At 45.8% G+C, this 19,605-nt stretch overlaps 1 protein-coding gene across 3 annotated transcripts in view; it reads left to right on the top strand.

Moving 5' to 3' along the window:
• Window positions 1-1,543: 1,543 nt before the first annotated feature.
• FLACC1 (flagellum associated containing coiled-coil domains 1) overlaps window positions 1,544-19,605 on the top strand; it is a 34,457-nt gene continuing 16,395 nt past the window's right edge. The window contains exons 1-6 of one of the 3 annotated variants that reach the window (XM_045806490.2): window positions 1,544-1,952; window positions 9,092-9,251; window positions 9,759-9,833; window positions 15,970-16,018; window positions 17,553-17,686; window positions 18,908-19,001. In XM_045806490.2, the coding sequence (XP_045662446.2) occupies window positions 9,139-9,251; window positions 9,759-9,833; window positions 15,970-16,018; window positions 17,553-17,686; window positions 18,908-19,001 (465 nt within the window). In that variant the 5' untranslated portion in view covers window positions 1,544-1,952; window positions 9,092-9,138. The other 2 variants (XM_087862658.1, XM_087862652.1) reach the window with 2 other exon arrangements.

Raw genomic sequence — 19,605 nt, 5'->3', positions numbered from 1 at the left:
CTACTTCCAGACTTCATATTTCATGAAACTAATGAACCTTTTTTATTTAAGCCATTTTCATTCAGGTGATGGTTGTACATATTTGAGCTGTAACATGGTCCACCCTTTAAGAATACTGTCGTAAATATTGGTGGCATTCCTCAGGGCTATGTTCTAGACCTTATTCTCTTCTTACACCCTTCCCCTGTGTGATCTCATCCATTCATTTATCTTTAAGTATCATCTACCCTGAAGACTCCTAAAGTGTTTCTGCCCCAGACTCTTCTTTTGAACCCCAAATCATGGAACAAACTCTGTAATGGGTGTCTGTCTCCCTAGCACCTCAAACTCAACATATCCAAGCTTGAAGTTATGATCTGCTCCTTCGAGCCTCTTTATCCCCCAGGCTTTATCATCTCAATAAAATGGCACTGCCATCTATTCAATTGCTTGAGCTAGAAACCCATGAGTCATCATTACCTCCTCCTTTTTCCTCATTGTAACATCTGATCAATCGCCAAGTCTTACTGTGTCCTCTTCTCTCCATCCCTACTGCTGCTCCCTCAGCCAAGGCTACCACTGTGTCTCATTTGACCACTGCCACGGACTCCTAACTGGTTTCCCTGCCTCCTGACTTGGCCTCACCAATTGTTTCTTTACATTGCAGTCAAAATGATCTTTCTAATATTCAAAACTAGTCAAGTCCCTTCTCTTTGACTCATAGTCCATTCCCATGGCATCTGGTGAGGCCTGTAATGTAAGCTTCATTGTGCTTTTATTGAATTTATTGTCTGCTTCCCCACTAGTCTCTAAGCTTTATGGAGCACATAAAGCACATAACTGAGGTATATCCCCCTCACAACAGTTCCTGGTACACAGTAGATAATAAGTGTGAAGTCAAATGAATGGATGAATTTACAACGTTGTTTTGTAAACTATGGGTCATGAAATCAACCAAGAAAATTTGTAATGAGCTTTCATTTCAAATAGAAGAAACAAATAGATGAGAATAGTATGTAATAAAGATACTTCATACAACTTTTTATTATAAAATGTGTAAAATATATTTCTTATAGTGAGTTGCAATAGAATAAAAATTAAAGCCACTGGTCTATCATAAGCAAGCACTTTTTTTTCTATAATGAGAAAAAGCAACTTTTCTGCTTAGGAAAACTTAGGGGGGAAAAATGGTCAAACTCCTTGGCGACTGAAAAGGATTCCTGCCCTAGGGGATTTCTACTTTTACAGATTTCAAAGCCTGAAATTCAAGGAAGAAATTGCCCACTTTGGAGTTTTAGGTTTCTGTAAGCAAATGACAAAAGAACTTAATGTCCTCCACAGATCCTGCCTGGCAACCACAGCCATAGGCCGGTTGAGCTTAGGATGCTGTTTAATTCTATTTCCTCTGAAAGTATATCTTAGGCATATTTTGTCTTGTGTCTTAGAGGATTTGTTAACTGGCTGCTTCTCCAGTCTGCTCTCTTTGAGAGCAGAGGGCCTGAGCCAATGAGGTGCTGCCATTCTGTTTCCATAGCAATAAAAGAAACAAACCTTTGCCTGCCACCTCCCAAGGACAAACCTCACAACTCAAAGCCCAAGTCAAGAGAGTCTGAACGGACGGCTGACTTTCTCCTCTACTCGGACTTTCCTTGCAATATCGAAAGACTCAAGCTGGACTATCCTTAGACGGGAAATTTGTACTCATGCCAGTTCAGCCTTTGTAAAAACCTTTGACGGGATTCACCGGAAGTCTTTCTCTTTGCCCTACACACACTGTGGGTTTTCTGCTTTGGCATTTCAGTCACTTGGAACGACCACTAACATCTCGAGTTCTGGAACCTCTGGATTTGATCTAAAATGAATGCTGATTTTATGTTGATGAGAAACAGTTTCTCTAAAAAACTGTGGTGACTTTAAGACTCTTGACTTGGAAAAGAACCACATGAGAGAAACAAATCTTTGAGCAGTCCAAGGTAAGTTCTTTGGAAAAGATGTTTTATGTAATTTTTTTTTTTGTCTGGTTATTAGTAGTAATCTATGACCTTTCTGAAGGCTCTGCTGGCTCACTGGTAACTACAGTGTCACCACATGACACCTTCAGTCCACTAAGCCTCAGGTGAAATCATCAGGGAGAAGTACAGGAGAGGAAAAGAGTAGGGAGAAAGAATCCTTAATCATACACGGGTGTGCATGCATAGACACACACACACACACACACACACACACACCCCTCTATATTCGTAAAGCCACACAATGCAACATCAAGCCATTGTGAACGCAGTAGATCTATCTATGCCGACATGGAAATATCTACTAGAGATCCTGTTATGTAAAAAGAGCAAGACATGGCATAGCGTGTAAAGTATACACTCATTTATGTAAAAATTTTTAGGGATTTTATATATATTATATATTCGTAGTCATAGAACATTTCTGGAAGTCTACCCTCAGTAAAAGCCTGTTGACAGTGATTCCCTCGTGGGAGAGTACTGGCAGTAGAGGGCTGATGTTTAGCTGGTATGCAGTCATTGAAATATTGAAATATTGCCATACTGGTTGTATATCAGTTGACCCTTGAGTAACAACCTTGAACAACACCGGGGGTTAGGGCATTGACCCCCACCCCATGCAGTCAAAAATCCTAGTATAGCTTTTGACTCCTCAAAAATATAACTACTACTGTTGACCTACCAGCCTATTGTTGACCAGAAGTCTTCACATAACATACAGTCGATTAACACATATTATTTTTGAAAGATTTATTTATTAATTTTGGGGGGGCAGAGGGAGAGGGAGAGAGAATCTTAAGCAGACTCCATGCTGAGCGCAGAGCCCAACATAGTGCTTGATCTCACGACCCTGAGCTGAGATCATGACCTGACCTGAAACCAAGAGTCAGACACTTAACTGACTGTGTCACCCAGGTGCCCCTATTTTTTTAAAATATTTATTTATTAATTTGAGAGAGAGAGCGAGAGCACATATTTTTATCTTATATGTATTATATACTGTAGTATTATATTAATAACTAACTTTCTTAATTTTTTCAGTATTCCTGGGCATATTTATTTATTAATTTGAGAGAGAGAGCGAGAGCACATATTTTTATCTTATATGTATTATATACTGTAGTATTATATTAATAACTAACTTTCTTAATTTTTTCAGTATTCCTGGGCCAAATGGTTCATCTGCAAGTTTTTTCATATTGTCGAAAATTTCCAAAACTTTTTCCAATATATTTATTGAAAAAAGTCAGCATATAAGTGGACCTTCAAACCCATATTGTTCAAGGATCAACTTTATACATTGTCCCAGTCCCTCAAATGTCCTCTGTGCCACCTTGGTTGCCTCAGCTCCTCCTCTGGTACCCCCAGACCTCCTCATGATTAAGCAGCTAAGGGTTTAATGCCCGGCACAAAGGCAGGAGTGGAGTCCTGCAGGACCCTGTTCCAGGCCTATAGCCCATGTCTATTCTGATTGTTCAACAGCCTTGTCTCACTAGTTGTTAAATATTTTGAGTATCTATCCCCATCGGTGTTTGAAAAGAGAGGCTTTTACTTTTTAAAAGCAAAAGAATATACACCAAGACATTGTCTACAACAGGAAAAAAAGGAAACAACCAAATGTTCATCAATACACACCTGGCTAAAAATATAAATGGGTACAGTTGTAGGATAGAAATTTACACAGTTATGATGATAAACAAATCTTAGATTTGTTTTATAGATTTGCCCTAAGTATAATTTAAATTATGGATTTGCTTTAAATTTGTTTTAAAATAATCTGGCATTAGAGTGGGCTGGGTACAGATGAATGATTAACCACAAGTTGCTAATTGTGGAAGCTGGGTGACAGGTGAGTTCATTATACTGTTTTCTCTATTTTTGTACATTTAAAATTTTTATCCACAGTAAATTTAAGTTTAAAAAATGATGATATGTCTATAGTTACCAACATTAATAGAAGCTCATGACATTGTTGATAAAAAGTATATGTAGAATGTATGTATAGTTCCTTCCCATTTATGGAAAATTATATAAATCTGTTTCTTTAGTCTAGAGAGAATTCTAGAACTTATTAACCAAAATATTTTCAGTGGTCATCATGTTAGTATTTTGGATAATTTTTACTTCCTTAAGCTTTGCTGTATTATGATTTTCTTTACAGAGAGCCTATTTCAATTTAACACACACAAATAAACCTATTCTCTCCAAATATTAGGAATAAAAGCTGCTGTATACAAAAATATCACTAGGGTTTCTAATATTCCTAAACTCAGTTACCAGTTTTTGAGAACCAAATGTGTACAAGGCAGTGTGCCGAGAGCTTTCCTGACCTGGTCTCATCTCATGTGCGTGACCTCCCAGTGAGGCGGAACTTCCATGTCCCTATTTTGCAGATGAAGAAACTGAGACCCAGAAAAGTAAAAGTGAGTGTCTTGAGGTCCCGCAGCTATTAAGTAGAGGAGCTATTATGCAAAGTCAAGACCACCCGAATCCAAAACCCAAGGAAAATCTTGGTAAAGAATGTTGTGGGGGAAGAAAAAAACTCATAATCTTGATATTCTGGCCCAATTTTCATTTTTTACCATATTCTTTTCCAACTTCTGTGCAGATAGGTACATATTTTTACATAATTGTATCCACTGCACATATACCATTTTATATCTTTGTTCTTAACCATTTCTTCATGTTACCACAGGCTTTCAAATAATCTGTTAAAATCTATGTAAAACTCCCATTGACTGTACAATAATTTACCAATCATTTTGGTTTTTTTAATTCCAATTTTTCATATTATCTATAACACTGTAACAACGATGACATTTTTGCAGTTCCTCTGTGGCTCTCCTTCCTCCTTGTTGAGTCGGTCCCTGTGGTGAGAGCCACTCAGTTTATCAGTCAAGCAACAAATACTTATCCAGGACACATTGTGGGCAAGTTGCTGTGCCAGGCTCCATGGGGACACAGAGAATGACTTGGTGGAGTCCAGCCTTTCAAAAACCGCACAGTCCGGTTGGTCAGGCAAGAAATGGAATAAAGAAGGCAGTGCTGGGAGCTGGCCTCCTTGGCCTCTCACTGCCTGCACCAGGGACTCCTGCCAAGTCGCCCAAGTTCAGGATTGGCTCCTGTCCTCACAGGAAGCAGACCCCAGGTCTGAAGCAGCAGGAGAACTTCCTTCTTGGCACTGCTACATCCTCCTTCAGACTCACCAAATTCTAGCCCCTGTGGCATCCCCTTCTTGGCCTGGGTGCTCCACCCCAACTGCCTCCTGGACCCTGTCTCCCTGAGATCTCCCGACTAGGCCCCCAAGCACAACAGAACACAGACAGCTAGATGTGGGGGCCCCATCACCCGGTCTTCAGGCCGTGCTGTTTACCCAGTCTCTTGGCCACGCAGCACCCTGGGCCCAGATCTCTGTCCCAGCTGGTCCTGCAGGCCTACCTCCACCTGCATGTCCTGCCTTTCTTCCAAGGCCGGCTCTCCAGCCCCGGCTTCACAGCCCACTCAGCTCCTTTTCTGATGGCTACCCCCTGACCACAAGTTGCCCAAGGGCAGGGTGCAAGCGTGCAGAATCCCGCAGCAGCTAGCATGGTCCTCACAGCAAGAGCCTGTAAGTATTTTTGCTGTTAAATGAGCATTTACAGGCGGCCCAGGAGTCACTCATCATTTTGAGTCTGTTTCCTCACCTGTAAAATGGACTCATGTGATGGTTGCCTTTTGCTCTAAAGGCATTAAACCATGCAACTGGTTTCTTGAGCATTGGTCACATTTCACAAAGAGGTTTGTTTCATTTTTCAGTTGGTTCTTCAACAAATTTATTCCAGTGTACTATTGGAAACCAGCCATTCACTTAGAAATTCGAGTTAAATCTGCTGTCGTTGTAATCCCCCTGTGGGTCTGTTGGTTCTCCGAACACTTTTTGGCATTGGTTTTTATTTTCGATCAAATAATCCACGGATATCATCTAAAAAGTAAACTGTGTTACAAGTTTATTAATGAAAAGTTAGTTTTTGCCCTCTTGCCCTTCACTTCTCAGTTCTGCTCCTTGGCACGCTCCTTAGGGGCAACTATTTTCAGCTCTTGAAGCTATTTCTTTTGTAATTTAACCTCATACAGCTGAATAATTTGCCTCCATTCCATTTGTCAATTTTTCCGTTTTAGCCATTGTCTATTGACTTCCTGGTGTGGTAGATGCGGATTTGGCCCTTACATGTTCTCCCTCCGTTCCCCTCCCCTGCTCTTCCAATGTCGTCCCAATTCACTTTTTTGGTTAAATCACTATGAAGTGTTTACATTAATATATCTGAGTGTGTACCTTACTATAACCACGTTTACTTTCTTCCATGATATTCTGTAACCTGGACTCATTATGCCATTTTTATTCTCTTAGGTTTCTATGTTTCTATTGGCCATCTCACCCCAGTTGCTCTGTTTCCTATTACAACTGCCCTGTAACAAATGACCACAAATTCAGTGGCTTAAAACAACATCAGTTTAATTCTCCTGCAGTTCTGAGGTCAGATGTCTGAACTGGGTCTCACTGGGCTGAAATCAAACTATTGGCAGGACTTGCCTCCTTCTGGAGGCTTTAGCAGAGAGTCATTGCCATGCCTTTTCCAGCTGCTAGAGATGCCCACATTCCTTGGCTTGCGGCCCTTCCTTGATCGCTCCTACCTCCTCTTCCCTCATCACATTTTCTTCTCTGACTCTGACTCTCCCTCTTATCAGGAGGTTTATGATTACCCTGGGCCCACACAGATAATCTGGAATCATCTCCCTACTCAGGATCCTCCACTTAATCACAGCTGCAAATCCTCTTTTTGCACGGGAGGTGACCTAGCCACAGGTTCTGGGGATGGGCGCATGGACGTGTTTGCGGGGACAGCACGTCACCTGGCCTGCTACGTGCTCTAACACATCTGCCAGATCTGTCCGTATTATCCAACAATCCATCAGCTCCAAGTCCTGAGTCTTTGGGGGCCACCGACTCGGGAACTAGCCCCTTCTGGTTTGTATCCACTTTGCAGGTGTGTAGGCCACGGCTTCCAATGGTTGTGGAGTGGGGGAGTTATTATGTCAAACTCGGATGGACGATCTTGTGCAGTTCTGTCTCCTCTCCCACTCTCCCTGTTCTTGTCAGATTAAACCTCTTTTTTTTTTTAAGATTTTATTTATTTATTTGACAGAGACAGAGACAGCCAGCGAGAGAGGGAACACAAGCAGGGGGAGTGGGAGAGGAAGAAGCAGGCTCCCAGCAGAGGAGCCCGATGTGGGGCTCGATCCCAGAATGCCGGGATCACGCCCTGAGCCGAAGGCAGACGCTTAATGACTGAGCCACCCAGGCGCCCCAGATTAAACCTCTTTTAATCCTTGAATTAGGAGAAAAGCCGGTCCTTCCTCCTATGTGTCTCCTTTGCTCTCACACGACTACCACACTCACAACACTTTTGACACCAGATGTTTGTGGGTTTTCCCCCACCAAGCAACACTGGCTGGCAGTCCTATAATTTACCTCAATTCTGGCACTCTCCACCTGGAGATAACTCCAGATCCCACAGGTAAGGACTCAGTCCCGCAGGACGGCACCCCACCCGGGCCGCCAGAGATGCCAACTGCAAATCCACATTGTCATCTACGCTTCTGACCCATCAGTTATAAATCAGAGTTTCCCATGACCCCATCCTTAGGTTCAATTAATTTGCTAGAATAGCTCACAGAACTCAGGAAAACAGTAACTTGCATCTACCAGCTTGCTAAAGGGTATGATAACGGATACAGATGAACAGCCAGGTGACTCAATCCATGCAGTGAGGTCTGGGAGCGGCCCAAGCGCAGGAGCTCCTGTCCTCATGCCGTCTGGGTGCGTCACCCTCCCCGTGTGATGTGTTTGCCAACCCTGAAGCTCACTGAACCCCATACTTCTGGGAGTTTGATGGAGACTTCCTCACGGTATGATCAGTTACTAACTCCATTTCCAGCCCCTCTCCCCTCCTTGCAGCATGGGGGGTGACTGAGGCTAAAAACTCTTAACTTCTTAATCATGGCTTGGTTTTTCTGGTGAGCAGCTCCCACCCTGGAGCCCATCCAGGGTTGCATTAGAACAACGATGCCCCGAGTGCTCTTATCACTTGGGATTCACGAGGGTTTCAGGAGCCCTGTGTCGGGAACTGGGGGCAGAGACCAATATATGTTTTTTCTAATATCTCACAATCGTATACTATCATTTTAGTGGCGTTCTGGAAAATAAAGAAGATAAACATGGTCAAGCCTCGGTGTTTATCTGGTAGTTGTCTTCTCCGCAGACATTTGTAATAGGGATTTTGGTTTTGTTTTCATGGAGCCAAGAAGGAAGAGTTTTGATCTGTAACTCAGGCAGGTGAACAGGAACGGGAAGCGGGGACATTCAGTTGCACTGTAATTTGAGTACCAGAGTTAATTTCCCAGGAAATTCTGTGCAAGACCTTCTGTAGGGACCTCACACTTCAGTGAGAGCTGGTGCGGCCCGATGGAACAAGGGCTTGGGAGTGAGGGAGACTCGCGCTTACCCCCAGCCCTGCAACTTGCTACCTCTGCGGTCATTCTGAGCCTCTACCCTCATTTGTAAAACCGGGATGACAAAAGTCGATCATGTATTGTGTACCCGGCTCACAGTAAGCACTCAATGGCGGCGAATTTTAAATTGCCTTCAAGTCAAATCTACTGGGTGCCAAAGGGTAGGATGTTATTCTGTAGTCAAGACCTTGCACCACATCAGCAGCTTCCAGAAGCTACCATCTGTGCTTTGGGCCTTTGCTGGGTCCTTGCTAACTGGTTTCTAAGTGCTGTTGTTTTTTGTTTGTTTGTTTGTTTGTTTGTTTGTTTGTTTGTTTGTTTTAAAGATTTTATTTATTTATTTGGCAGAGAGAGACAGCCAGCGAGAGAGGGAACACAAGCAGGGAGAGTGGGAGAGGAAGAAGCAGGCTCATAGCGGAGGAGCCTGATGTGGTGCTGGGATCACGCCCTGAGCCAAAGGCAGACGCTTAACGACTGAGCCACCCAGGCGCCCCTAAGTGCTGTTGTTTTGACTCTGAATGTTGTAACTCTCTGCTGTTACTTTCCCACCTCAGCAAGAGCCTCCTGCTGTAGCGGCCCAGCCGGCCTCTGCCCTCCTGCCATGTACCCCAACCCTCTCATCTACTGCACCTGCTGGGACCCCTGGAACTTGGGACCACGGAAGCTAATCAAGACCCCTCGGCCACCAACCAAGACCTCCATAGGGAAGCCCAAGTAAGGATCATAAGGATGAAATAGGACCTGGAGACTAGGTTTCCATTTGTGGGCTTCTTTCTTTTACAATATTTCTAGTCAACTAGGCAACAAAATCCCAAGAAGCCAGAAAGCCGGCTTTACACCGCTTTCCCAGGCTGTTGGCAAACTGTTGGCAGCACGTCACTATTGCCAGTCCTGCTTTGGCTCAGTGTCATTTTAAACGACGAAATCTCAGAGTGAGCACAGCAGGGAAAGGGCTGCTTCCAACCGAAGGGCCCCAGAGAGCTTTGGGAGATGGGGGACAAGCTGTGCTGCCAACCCAGGGTCCCCTGGGAAGTGAACCTCCTCAAATAAACCTCCTTTTGCTAGAGACTCCCCAAGATCTTCCTGATTTTAAGCATTTCAGCAGTTAGAGCACATATTCCAATTTTGGGTCACTGTGGCCATCGGCCTAATCTGGGAGTGATAAAACAGGTTTCTGAATTTCTAATTTTCTCTCTCCCATTATTTATTTTTCACTTTCAGGCTAATTCCTCTTCCTCCAGCTGCAAAAAAACAAAGTTATGTTCAACCACCAACGAAACCTGTTGTTGCCCCAAAGTGAGTATTTTTACATCCATGGGGGCAGGAATTGCCAGAAAACACTATGATTTCCTCCAAACCTCAGATCCAACATGTAAATTGTGTGGCCCTCTGCACCCACAGCTTTCAAAGTCACAACAAACAAGCTCTCAGTTAGGGTGCCCCTGAGAGCCACTATTTCCTGCCCTAAAAGGGAACAATCCTCCATGCACGTCATAGGCAAAGCACCTCGGGGAGCCTCCCTGGCATTTATGGTGGTGACTCACCCTTTTACTGATTACTTTGCTATGTCTAAGGTTTTCTGTAGATTGCAGATCTGGTTTTACTCAAAAATCAAAATTTTATCCATATTTTGTAAACTTAGAAGTATAACTTAGTTTTAGGCCTTTGCACGAGTCTTTGTATTCAATGTATTTTTTTATTTGGAAAATATTTACTGAGCCCCTATTATTTGCTGGACATTATTTCAGGTGCAAGGATACAGCAGGGAACACAGCAGAGTCTCTGCTCCTAGAGCTTACATTCTAGTGGGGAGAATACATATAAACAAGTTAAGACACCCAATGCATCAAGTGCTAGGTAGCAAATAACACAGGCGAAGGGAAGAGGGGATGGTGAGCGTGGGATTGTGATTCTATACAGGGAGTTCAGGGCAATCCTTGTGTAAAAGGGACAGCAGGAGCCTGCTGATATCTGGGACTAGCACTCCTGGCAGAGGGAACAGCAGGTACAAAGGCCCTGAGTGGGAACCCGTTTGGCACATTTGGTCTTTTCCAGGAAAGCAAAGAGGCCCATGTGGCAGGAGTGGAGGGCATAAGGAGACAGTGGAGGGAGATGAAGTCAGAGAAGAAGCAGAGATGGTGGACATCGTTGGCAGAATAGTGCCCCCCCCCCAAAGATGTCCACATCTTAATCCCAGGAAACTGTGATTATGTTCTATTACTCATCAAGGGGAATTAAGTTTGCAGACGGAATGATGTTTGCTAATCAGCTGACTTTGAGATGCACAGATCATCCTGGATTATTTGGGTGGGCCCAACATCACCGCAAAGGTCCTTATGCATGAAAGAGATGTGATGCAATCGCTGGCTTTGATGGAGGAAAAAAGGCCACTAGGAACACAGGAAGCTTCCAGGAGCTGGAAAAGGCAAGGAAACAAATTTTACCGTGGAGCCTCTGGAAGGACTATAACCTTGTCAACACCTTGCTTTTTAGCCCAGTGAGACCCCTTTCAGACTTTGACCTCTAGAACTGTAAGGTGATGAGTTAGTTTTATTTTAAGCCACTGAGCTTGTAGTAATTTTTTGCAGCAGCAGTAGGACACGCATACAGTAAAGTTTGCTGGACAGTGTAAGGACTTTGGCTTTTACTTCAAAAGGGACGACGGTGCCATTAGCTGCTAGGCCCGCCACACCAAAAACACAAACACACAAGCAAGCAAACAAAAAACCAGACTGTGTGGCTTAAGCAACAGATATTTATTTTCTCACGGTTCTAGAGGCTGGGAATTAAAGATCAAGGTGCCCACAGGGTTGGTTTCCTCTCGGGACTCTCTCCTTGGCTTGTAGATGGCCACCTACTTGTTGGATGGTCTTTTCTTTATGGCTGCACATCCCTGGTGTCTCTCTGTGTGTCCTGTCTTACAAGGACACCAGTAAAGTTGGATTAGTGCCCACCCTAATGGCCTCATTTAACATAATCCCCCTTTAAAGGCCCTGTCTTCAATACTGTCACATTCGGAAGTACTGGGGGTTAGGGCTGCAACATAGGAAGTTTGGGTGGACACAATTTAGCCCATTACAGATGGGAAGGCCTCAGAGGATTCTGAGAAGAGTCACATGATGCAGCTTGCATTTTGAAAGGACTCTTCCGGCTACTGTGATGAGAATGAACCACAGTGACCAAGGGTAGAAGCAACGAGGCCAGATAAGATGTAATTGCAGGGACCCAAGCAAGAGAAGATGGTGCTTGGACCTGGTGGAAACAGCACGGGTGGGGAGAAGTGGTTTGAGATATATTCTGAAGGTAGAAACCGGTAGGATCTGCTAATGGGGTGGGTGTTAAGTATGAAAAAAGAGCAAAAGGAGGAGTCAAGGATGACTTCAAGTTTTGGAGCAGAGCAACAGGAAGGATGGAGTTGCCACTTTCCGCAGCTGGGGAAGACTTGCGGAAATGCACATTTGTAGGGCTTTGAGCATAGGGAGTTCCAGATGCCCCGTACTGTCCAAATGGCAATGTTAAGTAAGCAGTTGGATGAGTGGGTCTGGGAGAGCAGTCTGGGCTGCAGATACACATTTGACAGTCATAGGCATATACAGGATACCTAGAGCCCTGGGCCCAGGTGACGTCTCCAAGGCAGGGAGTGGAGCCAGAAGTAGGAAGAGGTGGGAGGACAGAGACCCAGAGCGCTCCAGTGCTGAGAGGTTGGAGAGACTCCAAAAAGAAGACTGACAATGAGTGGCCAGTGAGGTAGATGAAGAATCATCTACCTGGTGTCCTGGGAGCAAAATGACAAAAATGTTCCAAGAAGGAGGGTCTAATTATCTCTGTCGAATACTGCTGATAGGTAATTAAGATGAAGACTGAGAAATACTGTTGGATTTAATGGCCTGAAGGTCACTGGTGACAGTGAAGAGGATTGTTTCATGGTGGAGGTGATAAAGTCTCATTGGAGTGGGATCCACTCATAGCGAGGGATCAACTGCACGGCCGGGTAGATGAGCAGGTTTCTAGAACTAGTGCCTCCTGGCACGATCACACCTGTGGGTCTTATCTGAACCCCTATTCAGAGTCAAGCTCAAGGCCTCAGTCTCCCGGTGTCTCTTGTTGGGAGCGACCTCACTGGTACCCACAGCTCCACTCTGCCCACCAACTAGCCCCTACTAACAGTCCTAGTCCTGCTTTGCAATATGGTGAGGGACACTTTGTGGGTACTTTTAAAATTCAAAGACATTGCAGTGAGACCCTGCTGGGGCTCCACATCAGCCAGTCCCCGAGTCCTACTGAGTCAGCACTGAGTGAGGCTGGGAAATGGAGCAGCTGGGACCAGGAGGGCCTCACTCTCAGGAAGGGGCTCAGGTAGACGTTGACATGACCTACAAATGGGGACATGAAGAATCTCTTCACCAGTCAACTTTTAACTTGGGCCTCCAGCCACAAACACACATCTCTGTGAATTACATTTTTTGCGAATCCTCTAATTTTCTTGCAAACATACCATGTACCTTTTGTATTTCAAAAGTTTTAATTCTTACATATGAACTATGACACAATTGTTGTAACCTTGTTTCAGCAATTTTTTTTTTTAATATATCAGGAGCCTTGAAAAATAGCAGTAGGCTGAGTGCTCTCAACTCCTGGGAGACATAGTTGGCAAATTGCTTTATCTTCAATTCTTTATAGCACTTAAATTTTTCTTTTCTATTTTCAGTATTTATGTGCCTCCCCTTTTCTTTCTTTTCTTAAATAAAAAATATCACATCTCATTCCATTTCTCTTGGTATGGAGCACTGTGGTTTGCACACATTAACCACTCACTGAATTCATTAAGTGAGAAAATGTGAAGTGCTTTGACTGGCATCAATAAAGTCTCAAAATTTGGTTAGTATAATCAGAGTAATCTGAGTAGGTTGACAAGGAAAAACAAGAGTCACAGAGAGTCATTCTGGATCAACCACACTTCCTACTTTTCAGAGCATGAAATACAATCCCAACAAAATAAATGCCCATAAGCCACACTCTGACCCTTGGAACAGTTCTGAAGTGAGTGCAATGCTGCGGAAGGTCTCAGTGCTCAAGGAGATCTACCAAGAACAAAAAGACATAAACTCAATCCATTGTCAGCTTTTTAAAAAGACCCAGGCTACTCAGTGATTCCCCCACCACCCCACCACCATCACCCCAAGGCTTTCCTAAATTCAGAGTAAGCAAACAAAATTAGCATTGTGAAGAGTTTCTGGCTTATGTATGGGAGTGTATGGTTGATAAGAGTCGACTTGTATTTTAAGTGGTGTTAAATCTTTTTTAAAAGATTTTGTTGATTTATTTGAGAGAGCGCGCGTGCCCACAAGCAGGAGTGAAGGGCAGAGGTAGAGGGAGAAGCAGACTCCCCACTGAGCCGGGATCCCAACGTGGGACTCGATCACAGGACCCCGAGATCGTGACCTGAGCCAAAGGCACTTGACCAACTGAACCATCCAGGCGCCCCTTAAATCTTATTTTTTAAAAAAGATTTATTTATTTGAGAAAGAGACAGAGGGGGGTGGGGACAGAGGGAGAGAGAGAATCCCAAGCCGATTCCCCACTGAGCATGGAGCCTGACTCAGGGCTCAATCTCATGACCCTGAGATCATGACCTGAGCTGAAACTAAGAGTCAGACGCTTAACCAACGGAGCCACTCAGGCGCCCCACTGGTTTTAAATCTTTTAAATCACATGTGAGCCCCATTGTATTATTTTTTTTTAATTTGGGCGTTTTGTTTTGTTTTGTTTTGTTTTGTTTTGTTTTCGGTCAGAGAGAGCGCTCACAAGCAGGGGGAGAGGAAGAAGCAGGCTCCCCCTGAGCAGGGAGCCCAATGCAGGACTTGATCCCAGGATGCTGGGATCATGACCGGAGTCGAAGGCAGCACTTTTTTTTTTTTTCAGTAATAATTTTTTATTATGTTAGTCACCATACAGTACATCCCTAGTTTTTGATGCAATGTTCCATGATTCATTGTTTGCGTATAACACCCAGTGCACCATGCAATACGTGCCCTCCTTACTACCCATCAGCGGCCTATCCCATTCTCCCACCCCCCTCCCCTCTGAAGCCTCAGTTCGTTTCCCAGAGTCCGCAGTCTCTCATGGTTCACTCCCCCTTCTGTTTACCCCCCTTCCTTCTTCCTGTTCTTCTCCTACTGATCTTCCTACTCTTATGTTCCATAAATGAGTGAAACCATATGATAATTGTCTTTATCTGCTTGACTTATTCCACTTAGCATTACCTCCTCCAGTCCCGTCCATGTTGCTGCAAATGTTGTGAAATCGTTCTTTTTGACGGCTGAGTAATATCCCATTGTATATATGGACCACATTCGAAGGCAGCCACTTAACTAACTGAGCCACACAGGTGTCCAGCCCCATTGTGTGATTAACGTATATTGTGCAGTCATGCCCATTTTTTACCACAAAGAGTAATGTTTTTGCCAGTTAAAACGTTGGTGGTCGTATCTAGAGTAGACTAATCCTTGGGCTGGTCTTCAGTGCCTCTCTGGAGGCCCCTTTTTGGGGTGGGAGATGTGGGATCAAAACCAGACTTTATTAACCCAGGTAGAACTGCCTCCTCCAGGAAAAATCCTCCCAACCCCACACCCCACGCCCTGCAGACCTGGGAAGAGCCTCATCCTTAAAGATGCCGTGTTCGAGTTGGTCATGGGGAAACGGACTCCTGGAGCAGCTTCAGGGGCTCTCTCCCCGGCGGTTGCCTGAAGGCACGTGCGCAGCTGTGTGCGCATGCTGAGGCCGAGGAGGCCCCGGCTTCGTATACCGAAGCCTGACTCTTCTCGTCAGCACATCAGAAGCTAGTTACCCTCACTCCAATCTTTAACCTTCCAGGTGAGCTCCCTTACAGCTGCTCTTGCCGTGTGGACACCTGACACCTGACGTGTTCGTGTTTCTGCACCTGCAAACAACTAATGATGACCAGGATTAACACCAGATCTCAGAAGAGTAACCATTTGCTTATCCTGAATTCACTTCACTGACCGTTTCAGGTCCCATATCACCGATTTCTGGTGCAAATAAGAAAGGCTTTTGTGCAGACAATGTAAATTTCCCTCATGTGTGCCTTTGAGATCATGCACCATGGGAGCCTTGTGGATCTCACGCAAAGTCTCCTGGCTCTTATTCTAGGAGTGGTTCTAATAGGCATGACTAGTCAAGTCCCCACTCGTTTACTACCTGCCTTGGGGTCACAATGTGTATACCGATGATCCCTTGACCATCGAACATTCCCTAGTCCCTGAGAGAACCTTTTGAGACCTGAAAGGGGCCTCAGAAATCGTCCTGGTACTGTCACTTTTTACAGATGAGCGGTGGGATCTGGGTGTAGCTTCTAAGCTTTGACCTTTTCCTTGCTCCCTGGGGGCTTTCTGATCAAGCCTTTCTCTTGCAGAGTGACAGTTCATTTAGGAAAACAAGAGGAGAGCAACACATTACCTAATGTGAGTAAAAACACCAAGAGGGCAGTGGGACTAACATTTACTGAGTGCCTGCTGTGTGCGGGCATCGGCCTTTTACACGTACCTACCTCATTGAATCTTTGCAATGATCCTCTGAGGAGGGGCTGTGATTATTGCATATGACATAGCTGGTAAGCGGCAGAAAAGGACTGGAACTCAGCTCAGCCAGACCCAAGAGAGGGCATCTCATTACCACTCTCGACTGCCTTGTGTAGGGCAAGGAGAGTGTGCCAGGGAAACCAGACACCAACAACCGGTCCAGGCTAGGGTCCAGCTCATGCCCACACATCAGAATCCCGCTGCCACACATGGGAGCCCACACATGCGGGGGGGAGGGGGCATCAGGGCACTCGAGGGGAGTGGGGCCTGGACCCTGCTGGAGAAAGAGATGGGGACTAAGCCCAGAAGGATCTCGATAGTTGCAAGGAATTTGGGCTAATCCTTCTGGTGTCTGGGAGCCTTCACAGGTCTAACATAGGCCCAGCACCAGGTAAGATTCACATTCTAGAAACAAACATTATCTGATGGGATACTATTGATGCTTTTTACTACGTCCTGTTTTTATCTATTTTCCTTGTTTTTTCCCCTTAAACAAAAATCATGCAGTTCCTTAATAGGAAAAAATAATAAACAAACAGAAACGTAATTGCCCTCCAGATGGAGAGGGTGATGAACATTAAGGGAGCCGGAGTGAAGGCAGAGAGGCCCACTGGGAAGGCCTGGCCAAAGCCAAAGAGAAGATGAAGGTGGCCTCGGGCTGTGCCAGGGCCAAGAGTATAGGACGAGAAGAGGAAGTTGGGATACATTTAGGAGATAACAATGTCAGGGCTCGTGGTGCCTAGGGCTGTCCGGCACAACTCGAGAAGGTACCATCTTATCCTGGTCCCCGCCGGCTGGGAACCCTGCCAGATTCCTGACTTTGTTCTAGTGGGGAACAGAGGAAGAACTGACTAAAAAAGGCATGTTTGTTTGTTTTCCTGACTGTCCTTGACATTATCTCATGTTATTTTGGTTTTTCTCACAAAAGTCCCTGGAGGAAGAGTTATTATCCTCCTTTTCTGATGAGGAAACTGAGGCACACAGATGTGGAATAACTGTGGTTGGGAGCAGAGCCAGGATTTGAACACAGGCCTGTCTAGTTCCAAAAACTGAGCCATATCCATGGCACCCGACTGCCTCCTGGCCTCTGGCCGAGTGGAGAACGCAGACGAGGCACAGGGCTTGGGGCAGAGCGCCGAGTGGGGCGCCAGTAGCTAGGGTTTGCACGTGTTGAGTGTGGGGGATCTCTGGGGACATCCACGAACCGCTGAATCTTGCAACCGGATCCCAGGAAGACATCTGGGCCGGACGTATGAGGGCGGGTGGTATCTGGGGAAGGGCACGGGAGGGACGTGGGCTCTGGAATCCCACCTCATGTCTCTTGTTTAAGATGTGAGTAGCGCTCTAGTGGAGGGTTTGGAGGAATCTCGGCACTCCAAGCCTGCAATATTATCTCATCTTCCGCCTTGATGCCCAGGAAGTGATAAATGTGTCACCTGGCTATCGCCTCATTCGAAATAGGGAGCAGATTTCCGTCACCTTGGGAGATGAAATGTTTGACAAGAAAAAGCGGTCGAAATCAGAGATCATGGACAGAATCAGAATTTCCAGGTAATATCCTTGGACCTATATATCCAGCTCCTAGAGCTATCCCTGCTGGGCTTGGCCTGGCCTCAAGGAGAAGCTCCTATTCCTTGCCCAGTCCGCCGAGTCCCTGTTCTGAAGGTACTGCAAGGCCACTTCACTCCTCATCCCTGTGAGCTCCTCTCCATGCCCACCCCTCTGCGCGGTCCCATTCGAGACAGGATGAAGTTCACATCAGGAAGCTGATCCGGGAAATGACTGGGTGTCGTGTAGTTTGTACTAAAGGAAAGCAAGTGATCCTAGAGTGAGGACAGACGAAATATTCATAAAATAGTCTGAATTTGGAAGGTGAAAAGTAAGAGTCAAGTCAGGGTTTCTAGGGGGCTGAGATGCATCTCTTTCCCATGATGCCCAAAGATATCACTCAGTTCATGCCTCTGGGAGGCACAGTGTGAAAGACGCTGGTTGAGTCCACCCCAGGGCCAGCCTGTCTTCATTCAGGCCCTACCCGCTCAATCCTCCAATGCCATGTAAAGTCAGTTCCCACATCCTTTTCCATTCTACCTCCTAGATCTCTCATTCGTGTCTCTCACTCCCTGTCTCCTCCTATATCCTCTGTCTTGTTTCCTCACCCCGCTTGAGGGGAGGACCTCATCTCTGCTGCACTGGACACAGCACCACCCATTGTCCTGTCTACTCCGGCTCAACCAAAGGGAGCCAAATAACTTACAGCCATCGTGGCGGCTTCCGACCCAGAAACACACAACATCGTTATCTATTCTGAAAGCTGTGCTCCGAAATCCCCTCTTCGTCCTGTGTCTGCACCCTTCCTTGTCTATGATTCACTGTCAGCATCAATCGCATCCCCCACCTTCCCATTTCCCAATGCTCTGAATTCTTCCCCCTCCATTTCAACTGTCATTACTGAATCAAGGTCCAACCCTCACAGATTTCTGGCATTTTCCTTTCTATTCAACAGCTAACCAATCCACTCCTCCACCCGACTGTCCACTCCCCCCAACTTCAGGCTAGCTTACCCAAAAGGGCTGGGTCTGAGGCTCCACCACCCTGCTGCCCAACTCCCTCTTCCAGACTACCCTTCCACCCCTGCCCCCAACCCCATGATGATGCAGCCAGTGAGAATATGGCCTGGCTCTCACCAGGCCAGAGACAGTCACATACGGGGAGGTGCCTGACCAGCACGGAATGGAAACTCTGTGAATGTTGGAAGGATGATTTGTCCTGTAGGACTGATATCATTATGGACCTAGAAGAGCAGATCTCAGAGCTGACCGTGATCATTGAGCAGATGAACAGAGACCATCAGTCTGCCCAGAAATTGGTAAGTGATCCTTGAGTTAGGTGACATCGCTATGGGTGAGGGGAAGACCAGCTTTTTCAGATCAGCTGCTCTGTTCTAGGCAAGAGGCCCAGCCCTTTACTCATGGGAGCGAACTCAACTTCCAGGAGTTCTTCAGGTGCTCTGGTGTGTTCATTGCCACTAAACTCTCCACACCGTGGGGGGTGCCGGCCATCTCCCCTGGGGCTTGCTGTGGCTAAACCTCAGAGGTTGCTAAGGCTCCTCTCCATGGCAACAGTGCCATGAATGCCCCCACGGTGGTCCAAAAGCTGCCCAGAAGCCTTCAGTACCCACTTCCTGCTGCTGTGAAAGTTGCCAAAGGCCACTTCGGAATCTGCCAGTGTCAGCCTGAGCTCTCCCTGTTTTCTGGGGATTTGGGTGACACTTCCTTTAGATTTTACCATCTGTTCTATCACAGTCTCTACTTCTGCACCTCAAGCAGGGGTGCCTGCCAGCCTGGGCTGGAGTGATAAACCGAAGCAATGCTCAAAAACAGCCTCTCCCGCACCCCACTTGCCTGTGGTTATTGAGACCCACTTGTGAAAGTCGACTTCCCAGCAGGCCTGCCTTTCAGTAGTGATGGGCT

Source organism: Ursus americanus, chromosome 1, assembly GCF_024610735.1.
Source record: "Ursus americanus isolate L20-20 chromosome 1, mUrsAme1.1.p, whole genome shotgun sequence".
NCBI classification, from domain to species: Eukaryota; Metazoa; Chordata; class Mammalia; order Carnivora; family Ursidae; genus Ursus; species Ursus americanus.
Note: the sequence above shows the minus strand (reverse complement) of the source record. Positions and strands in the feature narration are given on the sequence as shown.